The 22340-nt window shown below is 53.3% G+C and overlaps 8 protein-coding genes across 8 annotated transcripts; 4 read left to right on the top strand and 4 right to left on the bottom strand.

Annotated features, from left to right (window-relative positions):
- Positions 1 to 1983: 1983 nt before the first annotated feature.
- CONPUDRAFT_165712 (uncharacterized protein) lies at positions 1984 to 3689 on the top strand (the record flags this gene model as incomplete). Its single annotated transcript, XM_007770730.1, has 14 exons — positions 1984 to 2040; positions 2094 to 2103; positions 2161 to 2180; positions 2239 to 2271; positions 2324 to 2423; positions 2477 to 2505; positions 2563 to 2590; positions 2643 to 2675; positions 2728 to 2804; positions 2859 to 3030; positions 3091 to 3204; positions 3271 to 3308; positions 3375 to 3406; positions 3494 to 3689. The coding sequence occupies 14 exons, from the start codon at positions 1984 to 1986 to the stop codon at positions 3687 to 3689; spliced, it is 939 nt and encodes a 312-aa protein (XP_007768920.1).
- Positions 3690 to 4772: 1083 nt separating this feature from the next.
- CONPUDRAFT_82478 (uncharacterized protein) lies at positions 4773 to 6307 on the bottom strand (the record flags this gene model as incomplete). Its single annotated transcript, XM_007770729.1, has 3 exons — positions 6098 to 6307; positions 5765 to 5915; positions 4773 to 5710 (listed from the first exon to the last, which is right to left on the bottom strand). A coding segment is annotated over exon 3 (337 nt), but the record flags the coding sequence as incomplete, so codon positions are not given.
- Positions 6308 to 6819: 512 nt separating this feature from the next.
- On the top strand, positions 6820 to 8730 carry CONPUDRAFT_154144 (uncharacterized protein; the record flags this gene model as incomplete). Its single annotated transcript, XM_007770728.1, has 3 exons — positions 6820 to 7177; positions 7228 to 7790; positions 7840 to 8730. 3 exons carry the CDS (start codon positions 6820 to 6822, stop codon positions 8728 to 8730), a joined length of 1812 nt encoding a protein of 603 aa, XP_007768918.1.
- Positions 8731 to 9868: 1138 nt separating this feature from the next.
- Positions 9869 to 12182, top strand: CONPUDRAFT_144312 (uncharacterized protein; the record flags this gene model as incomplete). Its single annotated transcript, XM_007770727.1, has 7 exons — positions 9869 to 10573; positions 10730 to 10816; positions 10884 to 11033; positions 11100 to 11279; positions 11339 to 11495; positions 11534 to 11731; positions 11791 to 12182. The coding sequence occupies 7 exons, from the start codon at positions 9869 to 9871 to the stop codon at positions 12051 to 12053; spliced, it is 1740 nt and encodes a 579-aa protein (XP_007768917.1). The 3' UTR covers positions 12054 to 12182.
- A 358-nt stretch (positions 12183 to 12540) lies between these two features.
- Positions 12541 to 13726, bottom strand: CONPUDRAFT_144311 (uncharacterized protein; the record flags this gene model as incomplete). Its single annotated transcript, XM_007770726.1, has 3 exons — positions 12949 to 13726; positions 12631 to 12823; positions 12541 to 12568 (listed from the first exon to the last, which is right to left on the bottom strand). Coding segments are annotated over exons 1-3 (993 nt in total), but the record flags the coding sequence as incomplete, so codon positions are not given.
- Positions 13727 to 13729: 3 nt separating this feature from the next.
- CONPUDRAFT_56015 (uncharacterized protein) lies at positions 13730 to 14191 on the bottom strand (the record flags this gene model as incomplete). Its single annotated transcript, XM_007770049.1, has 1 exon — positions 13730 to 14191. A coding segment is annotated over one exon (462 nt), but the record flags the coding sequence as incomplete, so codon positions are not given.
- A 2470-nt stretch (positions 14192 to 16661) lies between these two features.
- CONPUDRAFT_124791 (uncharacterized protein) lies at positions 16662 to 18253 on the bottom strand (the record flags this gene model as incomplete). The annotated part of the gene is made up of 2 exons (XM_007770725.1): positions 16662 to 16819; positions 16868 to 18253. The coding sequence occupies one exon, from the start codon at positions 18251 to 18253 to the stop codon at positions 16910 to 16912; it is 1344 nt and encodes a 447-aa protein (XP_007768915.1). The 3' UTR covers positions 16662 to 16819; positions 16868 to 16909.
- A 2083-nt stretch (positions 18254 to 20336) lies between these two features.
- Positions 20337 to 22253, top strand: CONPUDRAFT_82469 (uncharacterized protein). The gene is made up of 4 exons (XM_007770724.1): positions 20337 to 20471; positions 20531 to 21030; positions 21109 to 21373; positions 21427 to 22253. The coding sequence occupies exons 1-4, from the start codon at positions 20391 to 20393 to the stop codon at positions 21697 to 21699; spliced, it is 1119 nt and encodes a 372-aa protein (XP_007768914.1). The 5' UTR covers positions 20337 to 20390; the 3' UTR covers positions 21700 to 22253.
- The last annotated feature ends 87 nt before the right edge of the window (positions 22254 to 22340 follow it).

Here is a 22340-nt window from a genome sequence, read left to right as displayed (position 1 = left end):
CGTCGACGAGGGCGGTTGAGCAGATACGCCGGCGAGATCCGACGATGGCGCCGACGAGTCGGTGGTGTCCCAGCCGATGCTGGACGGGTCTGTCGATTCCCAGGACATTTTTAGCTAGGACGAAACGAGGAAACGGTACGAAGTGAAAAGAAGAGACGAGAATTGAATGGGTGGGAGGAAAAAACGGGCAAGTCAAAATAGAAGTGATGACTTAGCTCGTTTCGAGAATGGTTGGTCGAATCAAACTGTAACGGTGCCGGAGATCGATATCGAGACGAGAGGAGTCGAAACGAGCGAGACGAAGAGCACGAGTATAATGACAACGAATACTGGCGTTGATTCGACGAAGAAGAAAACATAAGTACGATACATGTCTTGACTACTCGTCGAATGCGTGAGAATATAAGTAAGCCACTGTACAGTTACAGGCGCGGGTGCGTCAAAACCCTCTGCGAGGGAAAGCTACCGGCCGACTACATATGAGCAATAAGACTTCGTAGCATTGTGACGGCCTACGCCGTCACACGTATCTGCCCGTAGCAAGTTTGTAACCTTATTGGGTTGCGATAGGCGCTTACTTCATCGACACCATTCGTCGACGATACTACGTTGTCAGACCATCCATCGAAACACTGCAAGGTGATGAACATCATTGATATTGTTGGAGTAAAATGTGGAAAGACTCGAAGGGCTTTCACTGATAGTGCTAGTAAGCCACGACAGGAGTACTTTTGGATAGGAGATAGATGATCTTCGAAGCGAGTGTCCTCACATTCGATATCAAGTACGGAGCGTCCGCGTCATGTAAGGTAATCATGAAATAGCGAGTATGGTCTGAAACCTAGCAGTAGGTAGCGACTGAATTGAACCCCATATTTTTTCCTTCCTTAGACCATCATACGCATTTGAGGTACTCACGAGTCACGGCTTCTTGACTATGCCCATCGGCACACATTGCGATGCAAGGTATTGGAGCTCCCTGGGCTTAGTGATTGAGTGTGTGTTTCAACTACAAAATTACTGACGCCCATAGAAGGGATGCTCTTGCACATGGTAGCAGGCACACCACTGACACGCCCTTCATCTGATCGGAGAACTACGCGGTCTTATCCGGTTGCAATTACTCCGATCTTGCTCAGCGACACATGGCTGTTCCCGTGGATGCCGCACTTTTAAACTGTTTCCACCTTCATTGAGATATTATTGTGCTTACCTGCTTGAAAGGATACATGTATGGATTTAGGCTGCGTAAAATCGTCTTGCAAAGCTTGGTGACCGTCGCAATCTGTCAAAATCTAGCCAATGTATACTACCCCTGTAGAAAGCGATTCCAAGTGATGACTCAATGCAACTATTTTAGCACTCGCGGCGATGCCCATCTCCACAGCACGGCACCTCTCTATCTTCTTCACGTTCTCGGTTAAATGATATGCACCACTATGGGTGTCGGGATCGTGCGGTGTTTAACCCTGTGGGTATTTGGACTGTCCTACATACGGAGGCGTTCTTGTCAGAGCCGTCCAAAATATGGGATTGCCACATTAAATTAGCAAAACGATAAGGCTAAGCTGTACCAGTACTTGAGACAGATATGTAGCCTACTCGATTGGCCATCTGTTTCAACCACTACATACTGTATTTATTCGTTTTGCCCGTGAAAATAAGTAGGCACTTACGAGACAAAAACAGAACAAGGTACGTAAAGCGAACACAAGAGGCCGATGTAAGAACAAGAAGTCAACCCGAGCCGCATGGACGCGAGGTTGACAGCGGGACTATTACATAAACCCCAAGGCAACAACAAAAGGCGCAAGCGGGCCGTTCACACACATCCTCTCACGTCAAACGCTTGGTGAGCTCGCTTGTGAACTGCTTTCTTTTGCGGGCTATTCGTCTCATTCCTGGCCTTGGAGGCGGCAAAGTATATATGTGCAGCGCCTAAGATGGCGGGACGCTCATTTTCTTTCCCGCTCTCGATTTTCAATGCCCGACCTTCCAAGCGCGCAGCTGGCTGCTCTCGCTCATCTTCAGATAGTAAATGTGAGTTCTCATTCTAAATGAGGTTGACGTTAGAATGCTCATGAGAGGTCCAGTATTGCAGAGGTACGTCGCGAGCACGGCATCTCAGTTGATACTTCGAGCTGAAGCCGTTTTGGCAAGTTGCTCCTGCGGCGATATGGGTGAGTACATTCAAGCGGAGTTGTAGAAGCATTGTAGCTGAAATATGATCAACTACAGGCGTTGGAATTCCTTTTGACGTTTGATGATGAGGTACGCACCACCGGATATATGTCGAACCCTCAATCACGACGATGCATACTAGTTAAGGGTAATTTGGAAGGCAAAGAAATGGAGCTATACCCACGTCATGTTCTTCATCGTGAGGTACCTCCCAGTACTCGGCTTTGCGTTTTCCATCATACGTACGTGGACATTGCACCCTTTTAGTCTGCAAGGTCATAACCACGTGAAGCAGATTCTTTTCCCCGCCAAAATTTCTCAATGGTAAGCTTCCCAGCTATATAGCGAAGCATTCGCTGACCTTTCAACGGCATCATGTAGTGTCTATGGGCATACAAACTTAACGGATGTAAGTTCTGCCGCTGCCTGATATTGTCGGGCTTCTACAGCATAATTTTCAGGCGCGCTAGTGATCCTCATGCTCACGACCGAAGGTACGCTCTTGAGTACAATGGTGACTTCACAAGTAACTTACCAGTTCACCAGGCATATTATGCCTCCGCACCCTCGCGCTTTGGTATAACCGTCGGATGGTGAAAATTGCTCTGGTGACTTTATACCTGGTTTGTCATTCCCGCCTCGTACCCCCAATATCACCAACTCTCATCCTTTATTAGCTCGTCTGCATAGTGACCACTGTATGCATAGCGGTGGTACGATTATCCACCGACCCCGATGGTATCTGCTCTGCGTCAATAATGCACTCGCCGATGCCACACTCGACGCTTGGGAGCACTGAGGGGAACCTGCTAACTGGGGGGTTCTCCACCGCTGCCGGATTCGAATTTGGTGCGTAGTCCAGACTGCCTGAGTGTCAGATGGACAAGACTGATGGTACTAAACAATCAGTGATTGTCTGCTTGACGCTGGCGCGCAGCTCTGAAATCGGCGGGATTAGAACCTCCAGTCGCCTTCTAATGTCGCTACGCGAGGGAAACTTGTTGTATGCGGTGACCCTTTTTGGTGGGTGTGACGTTCCCACTTTCCTGGAGCATTGCTGATAGCGGGATGACCGATGATCATTGACAGCCATGTCAACGGCAAATATGGTTTTCTCCCATCTTCCAGTAAATTGCTATATATAGCTCCTGATTGTATGCCAAAGCCTCGACTGACTTTCTCCTTCATCTTAGATGAACGAGGGCTGGATGGGCCTCCTCGACGGGTGAGTCGTTTTGACCTACAAACCTGCAATGTTTATAATCGCCACGCGGAACTAATCAACTATGGTTTTTGTCTGACTTATTGGCAGGTTTCAAGGCGTGCTACACGGTGTTATGGCGTCACGGATCGTCCTCTCGTTGAGGAATGCCGACAGCCTTACAGGTGTAGACCGGCTTCCGGAGTCGGTGGCCAATATCTCTGTAGGGCCTATACAGTTTGCGTCGCCACCGGAGGAGGCAACTGGAGTTGTCAGCACGCCATCGCAGAATTATTCCCATGCATAGGTAGAGAGGTGAGCAAGTCGAAGTGAGCGATAAGGAGTCATAACTTGTAGGTGCTACACGGGCTAACCATGGTCTCTCTCCAGCATCAACGCCAAGACTTGTGCCAAATCTTGTACCGTGGCGGTAGCATCCAGTTTCCCTAAGGAGAAGGGAGTTGGGCTGACCTAGAGCTCGAGCCTCACTTCCACATAGCCGTCGGACTTAACGGCGCTCGTCGACGAGCAAGCCCATCAAGTAGCGTACAATCCTAAGCCAGCATCCACACGCGAGGACAAGTTGTAGAAGGGATGTACAGGGATACACAAGCAGTTGAGCTGCTGTGATGTGTATGAAATGGCTCAGCGCTGGCGCCGAGCCAGGCAATTTTAAAGATGGTTGTCGAACGCGGAAGGTGCCTTTCGACAGCAAGGGGCCACCAGTAGTCCTAGAGCAGGAGAAGGTCGAAGGAATTCGTTGATCATGAGGGCATGTATTGAAGGGGTGTTGTCCACGGCGGGTCCGGGGCTGCATCCGTCACTCCGGGTAGGCGCAGAAACATTCGGATATATCAGTTGTCGACCGAGGTGGTGTAAGCGAGTCTCGTAGCATCCAAGGACATAGTTTTCTGCCATATTGTTCTTTCTCGAAAATTTCACCTTGTGTCAGCCCTCGTAAACGAGGAACTTTGAATGGTTCGCCCAACGTTCGCCTGAGGCCGAGAAGATGGTGGTGTTAATTCTTCTCCAAGCCTAGCACATAAGCGCCGTGCCACGATTCTCCCCGGCTTCCGGTTCACGTTCTGGATCCGGTTTGCCGATACCATCATCTTGTCCTACTCCGAGCGCTTGCTCAAGCTCAAGGTTAGGGGCAAGACTTTTATGGGATCTTGTCATAGTTATTCACGGGTCCAATTTCACCGTCACCAGCGAAGAGCTACACTTTGAGAATATCGCATGGTTATTAATCTCATTCACGGGAAAGCTCTACTGCGATTGAATGCACTCATATATTAAATCTACAAGCGGATACAGGGTGAACTTGAGAAAAAGTATTAAAAAGCATAATAATAATCATGAAACCCCCTCGCGCCCCTTAGCGCCATCCTCATCGTGGTGCGCTAGTTCGCGCCATCCTCATCGTGGTGCGCTAGTTCGCGCCAGAGCGCCTTGTAGCCAGGATGTTGGACACCGGTTGGTCATTTGAAGACACAGAGTAGAGTCGGAAGACTTGAGCGAGCAAGCGAGCGATCAGCACAAGTGCAGAAGTGCAAGTTGATCGCGCAGCCAGAGTGAGAGCTCAATTCCTTGTCCAGTCGGCGGCTAGGGCTGAAGATGGATTCCATACACCGGTCGCATGCTTCCGGGCTTCTTCTTGCCGCCGCTCTTCTTCTTGGATTTCTTGTTCGATGATGGAGGCTGGGTGGAGGATCCCTCGGACGACTGGGTGTCCTCCGTGCGACGTTCGGCGCGCTCCTTGTTGCGTCGCCGCTGGTTCCTCTGTTGTGTCGCAGTCAGATGCTGGGAAGGTGCGTCTGCGTCGATTGGCTGAGAGGCTTGGAGGGCGCCGACAGCGTCGCACCCGGTGGCCCAGTCGAGACCCTCTTCGGCCTCAGGCACGGTGAATGGGTCAGCTGCGGCAGTGTCGGTCGCTGGCGTGGCCTCCTCGCGTTGACGCCTCTTGAGATCGGTGCGCTTCTGAGCCTTGGTGCGCGTCACAACAGACGAGGTCGGTGCGAAGTCGTGGAGGAACGCCTCTGGTCCCTCCTCGAGCAGCGACTCGCGCGTGACCTCTACATCATCTTGAAAAGCCGGCTCCGATTTGGCGGTGCCATAGAAGGGGATCGCCATCTCCGCATTGTCGGGCAGCGGGCATCGACCACGGACCGAGACCAAGAGCGTGAGGAATGTCGGCTCGCACCTCGCGAGATCAAGATGGAGGTGCTGCTCGGTGCGGGCTCCACTGGTAGGGCGTGCTCGAGGGCTGGCAAGTAGGAGTGCGTCGATCGAGAGACGACGGAAGTCATCTCGGCGCGCTGGGGGCTCCTGTAATCAAGAAACCATCAGTTTACGCCCCTCGAGGAGAAGAGAAGGGCGTACCTTGTCATACCGCTCTCGCCAGTACTTCTTCTTGTCCAGAACAGAGTCGAGTCCAGGTTCGGAATCGTCAGCGCCCAAAGAAGCGATGGGACGTTCGCAATCCATGGCTTGAGGCTCGATGGGGAGGAGGGAGCCAATCTCCACCAACGATAAAGCAAGGGCGGCCATCTAAAAACCAAAAGTCAACAACATGGACAACGAATTATGTTCAAAGTGAAGCACAAATCACCTTCTCCGAATCATCTGCTTCCCGTCCTCGCTTCCTATGCCTCTTCAGCTGACTCTTTGTCTTACGAGCAGGGGTGGCCTCATCATCAGTAGTCGGCAGCACGAGCACGAGCACAGTGTCCTCGAACAATTCCTCCGCGTCGGGAACGGGAGTTGGGGTATTGATTGCAAGAACAGGATCTTCCTTGTTTTCGACAAGCGGCAGTACCATGAGCAAATCATGCTCAGTTCCTTTCCCGAGTCCGATGGGAGGGAGATCGATTCTTGCTGTGTACCCGACGAGCTCCTCGTCGTTGACTGGCGGCAATGACACGGGCGCGGCGTATTCGAATACTTCATCCACGTTGGGAGTGGGGGCCGGGGTATTGATAAGAAGCACAGGATCTTCCTCGTTGTCGACAAGCGGCAGTACCGTGAGCAAATTGTGCTCAGTTCCTTTCCCGAGTTGTCAATGAGGATGTCGGTGGGGATTGCGATGCTCTCAAGCTAACCAGCCCCCTGGTGAAGAGGCGTCGTGTTGGAAAGAGGGCGATGTAGCTGGCTGAGTGGATATGTGCAATCTGGACTGATTGGGATGGTTCAACCCAGCGATCGAGCGCGAACATTAGGTGAGTTCCCAATCTAGACATATTTCCAGCTAAATTCCAAACCTCTCCGCGGCAGGTCTCGGCCCAGAAGTTCTAACATGGACCAAAGTCAGCCTCTTCCTCCTCGGTCCGCCCCGCCAAATATTACCAAAGTGTTGAACTCCAGACGTATATAGGATGGCACACCGAATGCCTTCTCTCCTCATCGTAAACATATCACATCGCATACAACATTCAACAATGAACTTCCTCGTCTTTGTCTCCGCAGCCATCCGTGCCCTCCACGCATTCTATGCGTTGGCTGGGTCCGGTACGCTGACATCCTCCGGTCTACTCGGTCTCCCCGGTGGGCCGCTGCTCTCCAACGCGCTCGCCGAGCTCGGTCCTCAGCTCGGCATCCGCACGCTCCCTCACGTCTTCGGCCAGCACATCGCCCAAGGGATCAAGAGCATCGCCGACATTGTCTCACTTCGACTGTCGGCGGTCGTCATCCCTTTGCCCTCGGTCCTCAACGATACGTCGCTTTCTGAAGACGGTGTCCTCGCGTCTGGAGATCCATCAAGTCCCGACCTCGTACCCGGTCTGACAGCTGATAATGGTAACGTCTCTCGTCCCTTCCTACGATACATAGCTAACACCTACTACCAGTCATCCTCTGGACGTCGTCTAACGAGACGTTCGAAGAGCCCAGATCCTCCTGGTCTACCTCCGCCACGCCCTCCATCGCCCTGCTCCCCGTCTGCGAGTTCAAAGGTCTCGAACTCCTCAAGTTGGACGTGTGCGCGGCAGTCGACCAGGCCATTCCGGTCGTCCAAGCTGTCGGTTCCACGCCTTCTGTCACTTCGCTTCCCATCTGCGAGTACAAGCTCATCAAACTCCCCAAGTTGGATGTGTGCGCAGTGGACGAGCAGCCCCCCTCGGTCGATCAGGTTCTCGGTTCTACATCTTCCGCCACTCCGCTTCCCACCTACGAGTTCAAGGTTCTCGAGCTCGGCCCACCGGAACTGTGCGCGGCGGGCGACCGGCCCACGTCAGTCGACATCTTTAGACCCCAGGATCTAGCCAGCATCCCTCTCCGGGATCCATTCGCGTGTTTCAACGCCCAGGATTTCACGGCACGGTTTATTCAGCTCATCCGCTACGTATATTCCCCGAAAAGGCCGCAGTTATTCTACCTCCTTCAAGTTTCCTTCATTCTCTGGACAATCAAGGTAAGCGCCTCGAACTGTCTCGAGTGGCGTCAGCTCATCATGTTTCTAGGGTCGCCTGTATCAACGCAAACCTCGTCACGTCTTCATCTCCATTGATCAGCATCTTCTCGACAACGTCCTTCTTGTCAACCTCTCGCCTCCCGAGATGCACGGCCCCATTGTTCTCGACATCTCGCTCGCATCCAGCGCTTGGCTCCCATTTGTTCCGTCCACCCTTCTCCCTCTCCTACCCTCAAAGAAAGGAAATGAGCATACTTTGCTCACGGTACTGCCGTTGAACGACGGCGAGGAATACCATGGACACGCAGCCAGCGCACTGGTCTCCGCTCCGGACGCGGCCAAAGAAGTCGAACATGCCATCTACATGGCCCTGCTACCAGTCGGCAATGAGGAGCCCATCGGGTACACAGCAAGAATCCATCTCCCTCCCATCCGACTCGGGAAAGGAAATGAGCATGATTTGCTCGCGGTACTGCCGCTTGTCAACAACGAGGAAGATCTGGTTCGCGCTGCCAACACCCCGCTCCCCGCTCCGGACGCTGAAGAAGAATTCGAGCACGCTTTGCTCGTGCCATTGCCATCTGTCGACGACGAAGAAGCTCTGGGCCACGCTATCGCCATGTCGCCCGCAACTCCTGGCGCGGACGAAGTATTCGAATACGCCATGCTCATGCCATCGCCGCCATCCAACGACGAGAAGCTCGTCGGGTATACAGCAAGCACTCATCTCCCTCCCATCCGCGTAGTACCAGAGGCGTACCCGGGCGAGATGGGCGGCGGAAAGTGTATCCTCCGCACAGCGCCAGATAGCATCGCCGTATATTTCGCCATAGAGAGATTGCAGGTGTCAGTGTGCGCATACAAATTTGCCGCGATGAGCCTGACGAAAGCCGGCATGGCTCAGCAAAGGATGAAGACGACGTATTGGGCTTTGATTTAAACTCGGCAATTGATGGACAGTTAAGTCTACATTTTTGCGTGAAATTATAGTTTCTCTGTCCTCGGAGAGGCTGACATGGTTCTGCGGGAGGTACGCGTTAGTGGAGGATGTGTGAGATTTTGCTTGGAGATGGACTCACAGGATCCGAAGACGACGTGACGCCGTATTTGGTGGGATCTACGAATGCATGCGTACACGTTAGAGCATGCTGAGGAAGTTGGCGAAAGGACTCACGCCTGTAAGCGACGAGGTCTCAGGCTGTAGGATTCGTGAAGTCGACACGGGTATATGCAGGGGACTCGTGTATGGGAAGAATCAGTAACTACCCATGGCCACACACACTCCATCTACGAAGACGCGCCTATCGCAGTGACTATTCGCATGTAGAGACACCGATCATATACTATGACCTCTTAACAGGACAGTGAGAGATCCCAGGGTGTCCGTCAAGGACGTGATGAAACCGCCGTGCATGTCTGAGAGTGGATAAGCGAGAGTACGACGATGAAGAGAAAGACACGTAATCTAACCATGTTCACCTGACTTTGGTCGTCAAATACAAGCTCGAGTCGCGCACCAAGAATGCCCAAGCTCACGGCTGTGCAGCTCGATTCAAAGACGTTTCGACCGTTCCGGGGAGTACACGACGAACCTCGAGCAGTGGCGCCGTTATTCAGAATAGCGTACGTGCGCAGACTGGTGAAGTACTATCCATCGTGGCCTATGTCAAACAGTACCAAGAAAGGACGAGGAGCTTTGAATGGTTCACCGAGTTGCTCACCTGAGAAGATGATAGTGTTCTTCTCTAAGCCCATGCACATAAGCGCCGCGCCACGGAAATTCTCCCCGCCGGTTTCCGGTCCCCGTTCTTGATCCGGTTTGCCGATACCATCCTTGCCTAGAAGGACTTGGTTATCCCCGAGATGATGTGGTGATGCTACGCTCGGCGCTGACCAGTTGCTAGCAGGCTTTAACAGGCTATACCATCACCGCAACATGCGTCGCCGACTCAGTCATGGCACCGAGCCCCGAGTCGAACGACCGCGAAAGGCGGGATTGTATAATATGGCGGTCGTCATAGGGTTCAAGTCGACTCTACGCCAGCATCTCTGTCAGCAAGAAATCGTCTAGCGACACCATGGCTCACCCCACCCCCGTCATAGACTCAAATGCGGCTCATGGCGCGCTCTCTGTAGCTGCACTGAGCGATGCGCTCCGTGCGAAGCTCCAAACGCGCGTCGAGACCACACTCTACGAGACCATCTGCAAAAACTCTACCTCCAAGTTTGCCCGGGCCTCTAATGCACTATCGACTTTCCGTGACTCCTGCCCAACCCCTTCTTCCTTGGAAAACCGCCAGACTACCCTCACGTCTTTTCGTTCAACAGTGCCGTTGACGTCTTATCCCGCGTACGAGCCCTACATTGCCCCTCTCCTCCGCAGCCCATGCAGTGTGTCCTCCGCTGCAGACGCTCTTAGCCCGGGAATACCAACGTTCATCGGGATTTCGAGCTCCACGTCTGGCGGGACATCCAAGTTTTTCCCGCGGTACAGTCGCACAATCGAGGAGATGAGCGATCTACTTGGCAGAAGGCATCCGTTTGCGGGGACTGGGTATACGAGCTGGATGATGGGGTTGGGTGTCAAGGATGTTGTGGAGGTCTATGTTGGTGGTGGTGATGATAGTGGAGAAGCGAAAGCAAGGGTGCCCATTTGCAATGTCTCGACTGGACAAACGCGCGTTGGTCTTCAGCTGGACCTGGATGGAGAGAAAGAGCGTATGGCAGTTACCTATGAGTGCTCTGATATCGCACTTTTTCCAATGCATCTCACCGATGACCAAGTCCCCGGCACCTGCTTTCCGCTCGCCGTTGCTTTCATCGCGTACTACCGCTCATTCCTTCTCACTCACGCGCTCTTCGCGCTCTCGTAGTGCGAGCTCACAACAATCGCGGCGAACTGGAGTGTCAACATTATTGATATGATGTGATACATTGAGGAGGAGTGGGAAACGCTCTTGTATGCGCTCGAGAAGGGGACGTATCCGGGATGGCAAGGAACAGAGCGCGTACGGCGGTATTTGGAGGTGAGTGTCGCAAAGACAGACGTTTTGTTGACCATCTGCTCAGAATCTGATGATTTTTGTGTCTTAGAACAAGATAATAGCCGATTCAAGCAGGGCTGAGGAGCTCCGCACCCTAGGACCCCCATCGGCGGTGGAGATGTGGGCTTCGCGGGCGTGGCCCAAGCTTGATCTCGTCATTGGGATATGCAGTGGCACGTTCTCTCGGTCTATCCCGCAAGTAAGTCGTTGCTTCCTGTTTGGTTTTTCGATATCGTCTCTTACAATGCTCTGATGCTGTTCTCAGCTAAGATCATATCTTTCACCTCATGTTGTGCTTCGTAATCCAGTCTACGCCTCTACCGAGTGCCTGTTGGGAATCACGTACGACGACAGCATGCTCAGCGTGTTCAAAATCATGCTCGATGATGTCATTGAATTCCTCCCTGTCATACCAAGCGAAGGGGACTTGGACATTTTGAACAGTGTAAGCGACTTTTGTGGCAAGTCTCCGCATGTACCAGCAATAGTTAACATGACCTACAGTGGGAAGTCGAAGTCGGAAAGCTATACGAACCGGTAGTGACGACGCGCGACTTGCGCGCGACGGGCTCTGGCGCTACAGGATGGGTGACACCGTCAAGATCGTCGGGTTTGCGACCAGCGACGGCGCACCGCTGGTCGAGTACACAGGGCGACGCAAGTGAGCTATCCTCCAGTCCTGGCCATGTCTGATGTTAGAGACAAGTGCTGATAACCCGCTTCAATCTCACAGTGCATCGTTGCGGCTCTCGCACGCGCTCCTGTCGGAAGAGGACATCATCACTTCCCTCGCGTGTGTCGAGGAGCTTAACGGGTGTGAATTCACGACGTGGCTGGACGATCGCCCGTTACCCCCGACGGTAGGATATATCATCGAAGTGAACGCTAAGATCGCAGGTGAGCTGTGCCACCACTCAGCTGCGAGTGTCGTTGGTTGATATCGAACTCTTTCTTAGACACAATTTCACCCTCGATGCGCGATCAACTCGCCCACGCCCTCTGCGCGTCGAACGAGAACTTTGCCGTGGGCTATAGCAAAACCATCTCGAGCAGGCCGACGATAAGACTCGTTAGCCGGGGCACGTTTGCCGAGTTCAGAAGATGGAAAGGAGAGCGGCTAGGTTCGGGGAGCGGGCAGATTAAAGTGCCTGTGGTTATGGGGGAGAACCAGGGCGAGACGAGGGAGGTGTTGCTGACGAGAGTCGTTAGGGAGCTGTGAATGCATGGAGCGAGGCGGCATTTGGGCAGATTTAAGCGGTTTTCGGTGCGAGGTTAGGGGAGGAGGCATGCAGTGTTTGGGTGACGGGGTGGCGTAAGCTCGGCGATTCGCCTGTTGACTCAAATAAAGAAAAGATACACGAATCTCATCTGTGGTAATACTGTACATGAGTTGGTAAGGACGATCATTTTGCTGTAGTTTACACTGAGACCACCATCCATGTCTTGTCCGCTCGTGTTATGACAATATAGAATTTTGACATCTCTATCTCCGTACATTCTGGATCTGACTTCGTCGGAAAAAATCGTCGTGTGAGACCTGAGCTGGGGGAAGGATTAGAGGTGGGTGCAAAACAACGGCCGGGTGCGGGAGCGGGATCACGTCGCTGTCCGGGGAGCAGAGCGGCGGGTGAAAAGGAGTGCTGGGGCGCGACGGGTAACCCGTGAAGTCAGTAGAAATTGATTCTCGGTTGTAATGAGGCTTTTCCATGGTTCGTTCTCGTCCATCGTGCCCGGCTTGGCGTTCATATTAGCGTCAGCTTTTTGGAGCTCAAATTAATTGCACAGTGGATACTCACACACGATGTCCCTCCAGCGCACCCTTTCTGTCCAAATAGGAATTACCGTATCCTGAGGTGTGCCGAATGGAAAATAGCTGATCCTCTGGGGCAAGAAAGCCACGAATACGACTGGGAAGGACATTGGCTGCAGACATGGTATTGCATAATTCGCCTTTGGTTCGTCTCGTTTGCGACTCCCGCTCTTTCGCTGCTGGTTGCATTCGAAAGAGAAAGCTCCCATGGTTTCGATATCGTCAGCTGCGTCCATGGGGACTTGACCTTGAGGAAGATTCCCCCATACCTTCAGCATGGATCTTATCGACCCTAAAAACGTACTACTCAGATGTCGACACTTGTTGTAGTTTTTGACCTTTTCGCGCGTGGCTGGTGTATAGGTCGTCATTAATTCCTGTAGCGACGTGCTGTAGATCTGAGCAGGGTTGAGTGAAGAGGTAGGAGAGACCAATTGGAGCGCCGAAAAGGGGCGAAGATACGGAGTAACGTCAACGCCAACAACCTTACGCAGCTTCGGATTTGCTAGCTCTTCGACAAGATCGATGATAGTGTAGAGGTACTGCAGTCCGCGAGTGCAAGCCTCAGCTTGATCAACGTTAACTGGTATCTGGCGCTCGATCGTTTCCCAGACGTATGACACATCACCACGCAGCATGCTGAAGAGGAGAGAAAGACGGCCCGGACGGTGACCCTTGTTTATCATGTTAACTAAGGCTGTCGCAGAGGCAAAGCTACCACTGGTGAGCTCGACGAGCGTCGAGAGATCGCGTTCGTCGGGACACGAAGCAGAGATTCGGTGGCTGCTGCGCATCGTATCAAATGCCTGTCTAAGGGATAAGTTGACGTCGTCTGGCGAATCATATTCTTCAATCCGAACGATCTTGACGACGTCTCGAAGGTTGGCCCTCTGCATCTCCGCATTGATATGGGGCTTCGGTGTGCTGGAGACAATAATAGTGTCGATGGGGAGTGTGGCGTCTCGCACGAGCTTAGCGAGCTGCGTGATGAAAGGACCAGCTTGCTCCCCGGTCGCTGCGTTCAGTCCGTCCAAGATGAGAGTGACCCCCGTCTTGGAGGCCCATATCCGACGCATCTGTCTGAGAGGAGGAATGAATAACTTTTCTAGCTGGTCCTGACGTGACTTCTCCGCGAGGAGGAGTGCGGGGTCAGTCGCGATGGCTTTGGTGATGGCTTCCTGTGCGCGAGGGTGCTGAATGGCGAGCTGATACGCAAGGGTGGGGAACACATAGTCGAATGAGTTTCTCTTGGGATGTGCTGATGAGAAGAAGAATGTGCCTGCAAGCCTGTCTTCCTGGCGGAGTTCATCCGCTAGCGTGTGCAGCACGGCCGTCTTTCCTGAATCTACCTTCCCAACCAACCAGATGATCGACCGCTCTTTATCCTGTGCCATCGTCTTGAGTCGTTGATGGAGGTCTATTCGTGTATCGGGAAGGCATTTGATATGAGGCTGTCGTTCGTTGGAGTCGTAGATTGCGCCTTGAGCGCATGCTTGAGCAAAGCTTTGCCACGCATCCGACCTGTCTTGTGGATAAATGGGCGTCATGACCAGTCTGGATGAAGTGTAAGATATGAACGTGTCGGCGATGTAGAGCAGAAACCTGAGAAGAAGGTCTTTATGATAAGTACTTCATGAAGGCCTAACACAGGAGAACACGAAGGGGTGGTTGTTAGCATAGCCTGGCGAACATGGCCCAAGTATGGAGGAAGTTATTTTTAGTGCATCGACCACATTTGAGAGACGTATATCACTTAAGCTGTGATTCTGATAAGAACTCCATCCTTGGGGGCATGATGGGGTGAGAAATCTAAGTTTGAGGGTTTTAGATCCTCGGCTGCCTCCGTCGTACCTTACGTCGTACCTTACAGTACACGACACTGCCGGGTAATGACAGTCATAGATATTTCGCATCGAGACTCCTGCTCTAGTGCAGGTGGTGCTCTCCATACACGGTGGGCAGCGTTCATAGAGGCGTAGTAGAATGTAGCTCATGTGAGCAGTGGAGGACGACTCACGAGTACCGGGTCGCTGAATGTGCGCTAAGCAGCAGCTAAACCCAGGGCAGAGAGAGACAACGCGTTAACGGCGCGAGTGACGAATACCTAATTTCTTCCATCTGGCTTCCAACTGGCTTCCGGGTCCGAACCTCCGAGCTCTACCGAGTGCTTTGGAGTTCTGGGTTCCAGCACTGCAGGCAAACGGCGATGTTATCTGGGACTACTGTACTTTTTCGACCTTAAGTTCGTGGTGGCGTGAGAATTCGGACTTTAAATACAGTTTCCTTAACCGTTTGTCCCCCCCCTGTAAGTTCGGAGGGCCAAGCCGAGGGTGGACAAGGTTCGTGTTGAGGGATTGCACCAGCGACCTCAACACCAATTGAAAAAATGACCATGGAGTGGAATTGCTAGCACCTTTGCCTATATTCCTGGCAGACTTCCATCTCGCTGCCTCTTTTTCTCGATTTACTGTACTTTTTCGACCTTAGGTTCGGTCCCCTGTCCCCCCCTCCCCACGAACCGAACCTACCGTGGGGGGACAGTCCACCCCAAGTGTGAGGTCACGAACTTAACAGGGGGGACATGCGGTAAAATAGGGAGAAAAAACTGATTAAATTGATAAAAAAAATCCGAAAAATGCTATAGAGTATTTTGATAACTTAAAAACCTACTGGTGTGTCTGTTAGAACCTCTGGCTAATTAAGCGGCATGTTTCATCTACTTAAACACCTACAGAGTCCTGTAAAACACATTGAGCTTGTCCATGTTGGGGCCACAGTGATGGAAGACAGCACCTTGACCTTAATACAATCAGAATAGCCTTGTCGACACAGAGAGGACAGAAATATGGGGTAAGTAAGCAATATCAGCAGAGACATGCTGAATTCAAATACATTGAGTGATTCTACTGACATGGTGCCATTGAGCACAGAGCATGCAGTGGGAACAAGGCCCGAGGAATGTATGTGGTGGCTCGAGTGCATGTGCCAACAATTTCAGCTCGAGATTGATTCCATTTGTGCCAATGTCAGGGATGTTTCTGAGAACGCTTGCTTACCTCCAAGTTTTATGTTGAGTTACGACCCTTTTTGGCACATGAAAAGATATCTTCTTTGGCCAGCATTTGTGTGGATTCCAAGTGGATTCTGCGTCGCAAAAAAGTACGGATTATCGAATTTGGGGTTAACACTCCCAATTTGGACATTTTGATATTCGTTCTCCGCCCTCAAATGCAAACCCCAAGGGCAGCACAAATGCACCCGAGGATAGGGGGGTGGTCAACCTTGCGGTAAACAGTGTAAGGTTTGTTAGCAGGGGCACGTTCGCCGAGTTCAGGAGGTGGAAAGGCGAGCGGTTAGGCTTGGGGAGCGGGCAGGTTAAGGTGCCTGTGGTCACGGGGGAGAACCAGGGCGAGGCGAGGGCGGTGTTGCTGGCGAGAGTCGCTAGGGAGCTGTGAATGCGTTGGAGACGATTTGAGCAGACGAGGTGGCGCGGTGCCAATTTCTGTCTAAGAGACGGGATGGAGGACCGGCGATTTGACTACTGATGCAAACCCAGCAACATGGTTTTCCAAAGTGTTGCAAGCCGTAGGTTGTGCACAAAATGACAATGGAAAAAGACACTCAAACAATCTCAGCTTCGAGAAGTCGGTCTTCTTTTGCGGCCACAAAACGGTCTGTTCCCTTATTTACGTTTGTGTTAGTATACCAGTTGTTACATTCGTATCCCGTTCGCTCGTCTGACTACTCCCTACAAACCGCATGTCCCTATCTCCCCGCATCCCGAGACTGCCTTGGTCTCATCGACTCGTCGCGCGAAAACTCGTGTGGCGGTGGTAACAGGATTGTGCTGCTCCCTGGGGAATGGAGCGGGATGAAGGGGCTGGGGGGCACAATCTGCACCCGCCCTTTCGACGAGAATCGCGACGCAAACTCGCCGCCCACCCCGCCGGCGCCCTGTTGCTGCTGTCGCTGCGGAGGTGGTAGCGGGATGGTGTTGCTCTCCGGGGAGGGAAGCGGGGGGATGAAAGGGGTGCTAGAACGGGATGGGTAGCCTACAAATTCAGTAGATATCGACGGTCGGCTGTATTGAGTCCCGCCTCTGGTTCGTTCTTCCGTATCGTATATTGATGCGCGTAACATTTCGCTTGAAGGTATATCTGGGTGGCCTGTAGAGTCTGCTCGGGTTTCGCATGAATATCATGAAAGACAGGTCTAATACTCACGCATACGGTCCATCAAGCTCAGCTCTTCTAGCCGATGAGGGCTTATTGTATCCGGAAGTGGACTACTTTGAAAAAAGGCGCGATTATAATTGGGAAGGATCTTGACTGCAGACGTGACACTGCTTGGCTCGCCCTTGATTTCTCTCGTATACCACTATTGCTTGCTCGCTTCGTACTTCCTTCGAACGAGAAATCTTCTGTCGTTTCTGCATCGTCAGATACGTCCGCGAGAACTAGACCCTGGTGAAGCCTCTGCCAATTTTTCAGCATGGACTTTATCGAGCCCAAGAACGTACTACTCAAGTGCCGACGTTTATCGTAGGGTTTGACCTTTTCGTGTGTGGCTGGTGTATACGTCCGCATGAGCTCTTTTAACGACATGCTGTAGATCTGCACAGGGTTGAGTGAAAGGGAAGGAGATACCGATTGAAGCGCTGAAAATGGGCGGAGATATGGGATGACGTCAACGCCAACGATCTTGCGTAACTTCGGATTTGCTAGTTCTTCGACAAGGTCGAGGATCACGTAGAGGTACTGCAGCCCGCGAGTGGAAGCCTCAGCTTGATCAACGATGATTAATATCTGGCGCTCGATCGTTCCCCAAACGTATGCCACATCGCCACGGAGCATGCTGAAGAGGAGTGCGAGACGGCCCTGAAGATGGTCTTTGTTTATCAGCTTGATTAACGCTGTCGCAGAGACGAAGTTGCCGTTGGTGAGTTCTACGAGGGCCGAGAGATCGCGTTCGCCGGGACACGAAGCAGACATTCTGTGGCTGCTGCGCATCACGTCGAATGCATGCTGAAGGAATAAGCTGACGTCGTCGCGCGAGTCGTATTCCTCCATCCGAACGATCTTCACGACTTCTCGAAGATTAGTCCGTTGCATCTCCACATTGATATGAGACTTCAGTGTGCTGGAGACGATGATGGTGTCGATGGGGAGTGTAGCGTCGCGGACGAGTTTAGCGAGCTGCGTAACGAACGGACCAACTTGTTCCGTGGTCGCCGCGTTCAGTCCATCCAAGATGAGAGTAGCACCAGTCTTGGAAGCCCATATCCGACGGATCTGTCTGAGGGGAGGGACAAGTAGCTTTTCTAGCTGGTCCTGACGTGACTTCTCCGCGAGGAGGAGTGCGGGGTCATTAGCGATGGCTTTGGTGATGGCTTCCTGTGCGCGAGGGTGCTGAATGGCGAGCTGATACGCAAGAGTTGGAAACACATAGTCGAATGAGTTTCGCTTGGGATGTGCTGAGGAGAAGAAGAATGTGCCCGCGAGCCTGTCCTCCTGGCGGAGTTCATCCGCTAACGTGTGCAGCACGGCTGTCTTTCCTGAATCCGCCTTTCCTACTAACCAGATGATCTTCCGTTCCCTATCCTGAGTCATCTCCCTGAGCCGTTTGCGAAGATCTAGTCGTGTGTATGGAAGGCATTTGATGTGGGGTTGGCGCTCGCTGGAGTCGTAGATTGCGCCTTGAGCGCATGCTTGAGCAAAGCTGTGCCAAGCACCTGAGTTGTTTTGTGGATGGATAGGTGGCATGACTGAGTGGATCAAGCGAAAGATATGATGCTACTGTCGACGCAGAGGACTTGCCCTAGGAGTAGGTGTCTCTGTGAATTGGTGAGTGCTTTGCACAGTATGTCACCGTCCAGGAATCGGATGGAGGGCTTCAAGGCAGCGAACACGGCCTACTACAATACCAAAGCTATTTTTAGCATCTCAAACAGGTCGGGCCGAAAGCGCGGGTGACGATCAGGCTATGATTCTAGAAAACAATCCATAGTGGCGTATACTGTAGTACGATAAGAGGAAATGCCCTGGTCATGTTTCTCTTGTACAACACCGCAATGAACTTTGTACATGGGATATATTAATCGGTTAGCATCCAGCACCCTTTCACTCTTCTGACACCGAGCGCTAAGAATTTGGATAGATGCTGATGTATCAAGTCTTGTGCGCCTGGGACTGCTTGAGTTATGGGTCGAAGGCGGGAGTCCCAAGGGTGATCCGTGCAAAATAGTGTCGATACTTGCCGAGCGCAGCAATGTCCCTGCTCATCCTTACACGGGGGGGAGGATACTAGTGTGCATGGATGTCAACGGCAGAACGATCACCTTCGACAATGCTCGTACCCATCTCATTGGATGTTCGAGAGATGCACACCTAGCAGCGATAGTATAACACACCTCTATTGCCAGCTCATTGCAGACGCGAATTGGATGTATGCCCTCCGAATGTATCGGCGCCGATGAATCTCACTGCCGGAGAGATCGATATACTGCTGCGGTTGTCTTTTGGGTTGTCGTGAGCGTGGATTGGCCGCTGGTACGATGATGGGCGGACCACGATAGGCACGGCACTGATGGTGTGCAATACGAGGATCGAAGAGTTGTCCATGGAGAGGGAAGTGGTAACGTCGCGTCGTTTTGGAAGACGAACCGCAACCTCGAAGTACGAGGTCCTGCTCAAACGCGTCGCGAGGTGGCTGCAAGGTAGAGTATGCCGAGATGCCCATGGTTGAAGCGCCAACATCCACGGGGTCATTCTATCCAAAGTTGCAGACAGGCTGAAGATAGACGCTCATCTATCCGACAGGCACGGCGAGAAGCACAACGACGCAGTTTACAACTGTGGAGGAGAAGGCAGAATAGAAAATTGTCATCAGTGGGGTCAACATGGGGCGGAGGAATCTTCAATTTGCAACGTGCGAGTGCCGAATCTTACGCATCGGCCTATCATAGTAGCCGTTGTCAGAGATTTGCGTGCCCGAGTCCGTGGTGCGCGAAGCGAAGATCGTAGCTAGCCGCAGCCGCAGTGGGACGAGAGCTGTGTTGCACGAATGAGAAGCAGGCGACTCCTGAGTTTTTTTGGGGGGGGTTGAGGTCGTCATTGCATTTGTCGACAGACTTGTAGCACTACTTGCCAAGGAAACTGAAGCAGACTCTGGAGAGGTTGACGGACACGATGATTGGATGATGGGGTCGGGAGGACGAAGCGCGTCAAAGAAAAGCCCCTGTCTGTTGTTTCCCGCCGTAGCTCCGAGGGCCGAGGGCGACATACCCCGTTGGGTGATTCCGCGATTGCCAACTGGCGGGCAAAATGTCCTGTTCAAGTTCGCCGGTTACTCTCCTTTATCTGCTCTTATTTGACACTCCAATGCGCTTGCGGCCATGGGCATATCCTTTCGCCGTGAACTCAGTGATCTGACATCTTTCTCTTCCTCCTCTTGTGCATTCGCGTTTATCAACTCCCAGATGCCTCGTCAGTTTCTCATGCCTTACCCTGCCCGTTTCCACACATATAAGATATAGCCTTCCCTCTCCCTCCTTGTACTTTATCTCCCCAGAGCCGAAGTCGAGAAGCTCTTCAACGTGTCCGCAACATTCCAGCGTCTTCCTCCACGGTCGTGCTCTGATAAGACCCAACTCAGCTCGTTCCTGACCACCCACTGCACCGGCTCGCCCATTGCCCACCCCTTGGCTTCTGCTATCATCTCCCATCGAGTCACCGGCATCTCTCACCCATGTTCGCCCACCTTCCCGTCGACGTCTGGCTCAGCATCCTGCAACACCTTCAGGTGGAGGACATCCTCGTTCTCGAGCGTGTGCGTCCTGTGCTCAGTTATACCCACGACGTCATCTGACCATTTCTGTTCTCTCGCAGGTCTCAAAACGCTTCCACAGCTTCATCGAACAACGCAGCATCTGGAGCGACGCATACAAGCGCTCCCTCCTCCCCCGCCCGCCAGGGCCCTTTCCCTCCCAGTCGACGCGCGACCTGCGCTCCGCCCTCATCAAGAGCGCCCGCCTCGACCGGTGCTGGCCCCCATCACCTACCCAGCCTCCCGCGTCCGTCCTCCCGCTCGACCTATGCAAACACGCGCGCCACTTCAGCCTCGTCCTCGATCGCTGGCTCTTCTACACCTGCTGTCCCTTGAGCAACCACGCCCACCCCGTCGATGCCGCTGCCTCGGCCGCTCTCACCCCCGAGATTCTCTATATCGACCTCCACTCGTCCGACAAGCGTTCATATCCCGTGGCATGCGATGCGTTGCCCAGCGGGATCTCGTTCTTCACGTGCGTTGGCACACCCAGCCCCGATCCCGACGTGGACGCAGGCGGGCTCGCGTTCGCTGTCGTCGAGGACCGCGTTTCTCGGACTGTGTGAGTTGCATACGCTCTTTCCGGATCATGGTGTCTATTTTTGGACTAATCAGCTCTCCTTCCTTTCTCGCATTGCAGCCGGATATATCGAGTGTCTCTCCCTTACGACGAGGGCGAGAACGATGAGCAAATGTCGAGTGTAGGACCCTCTCTCAAGCTCGTGAAGGAGATCGCAGCGTGCGATGTGAACCTGCGTGACGGCGCTGTCATGCTCGCGCCCGGGGCACTGGTAGTGCAGGGCCACAGGGTGCACTACCGCCAGTCGTTCGCGCACGTGTGGGTTATGCACACCCGCACGCTTGCGCTATGGAAGCTGCCCGTGTGTGCAACGACCGCCATGGACGTACGTCCTTTCTCTCCTGTTTTCTTTATCGCTGTCTCTAATAGTCACTGCAGATCCCACTCTCCCAGCTCCTCTCAATGCACTTCACGCCCACGCATCTCCTCGCAGTGCTCTCGACCCGTGCGTCGAACGACACACGCGATCTGTTCAGTTTTGTGCCTGCCATCTTGGAGGCGTATCCGCTCCCGCTCCCCGAGACCTGCGCACACGACGAGCGCCCGCTGCAGGCCTCGCACGTGTTCAGATGCAGACCCGCGCCCGCACTACAAGCGCAGATGGTGTCGGCGAGCGCGAGCAGGGACGTCGGGACCCGGTGCGTGCGCTGAAGCAGGCGATGTATCCGGCGCAAAACGAGAAGGATAAAGAAGGCGAAGAGGAAGACACGCTCGTCCTTCCGCTCGTGTACCGCAAACACCCCTGCGTGCACCTTTCCCTCGCGCGTCTCGGCCCCTTCCCGCTTCCGCTTCTTCCACACATGCCCTCCTCGTCTTCTTCATATACATCCATTGCATCTCCCACCCCCAACGCCCGAGAATCGGCAAGAGATGAAGTGGAGGGGCCCATCGAGGGCGAGCTGCTCGTTTCGTCCCTTCTCGCGATCCCCAAGCTCGATCTGCCCCGCAGCTGCGCACAGCCGTTTGCGCTGGGCGCGACGCAGCGCGCGCTGATGCAGTACGGGTACGGCGAGACGTGGGCGGCGGGTGTGGCGTTTGCCAACTACGAGTACGGTGGCGCTGCCACCGTCACTGCCAAAGAGGTGCGGGAGGTAGTCGACGCCGAAGGGGAGACAATGAGCAAAGAGGAAGTCGAGGAGGGGGAAGAGAGTGTTAAGATCCCCGGGCTGCCCGCATTCGAGGCGCTGGAGTGCTTTGATGGTGCGAGGGGGCGCGCGTGTTTGTCGCGGGGGACGGAGCACGGTGTGAGAGTGTGTGTTGTGGACTTTGTTTGATGTGGGCGTTTTGTGCAA

This window comes from Coniophora puteana, assembly GCF_000271625.1.
Source record: "Coniophora puteana RWD-64-598 SS2 unplaced genomic scaffold CONPUscaffold_6, whole genome shotgun sequence".
In the NCBI taxonomy this organism is placed as follows: domain Eukaryota; kingdom Fungi; phylum Basidiomycota; class Agaricomycetes; order Boletales; family Coniophoraceae; genus Coniophora; species Coniophora puteana.
This window is presented reverse-complemented; position numbering and strand designations above follow the sequence as displayed.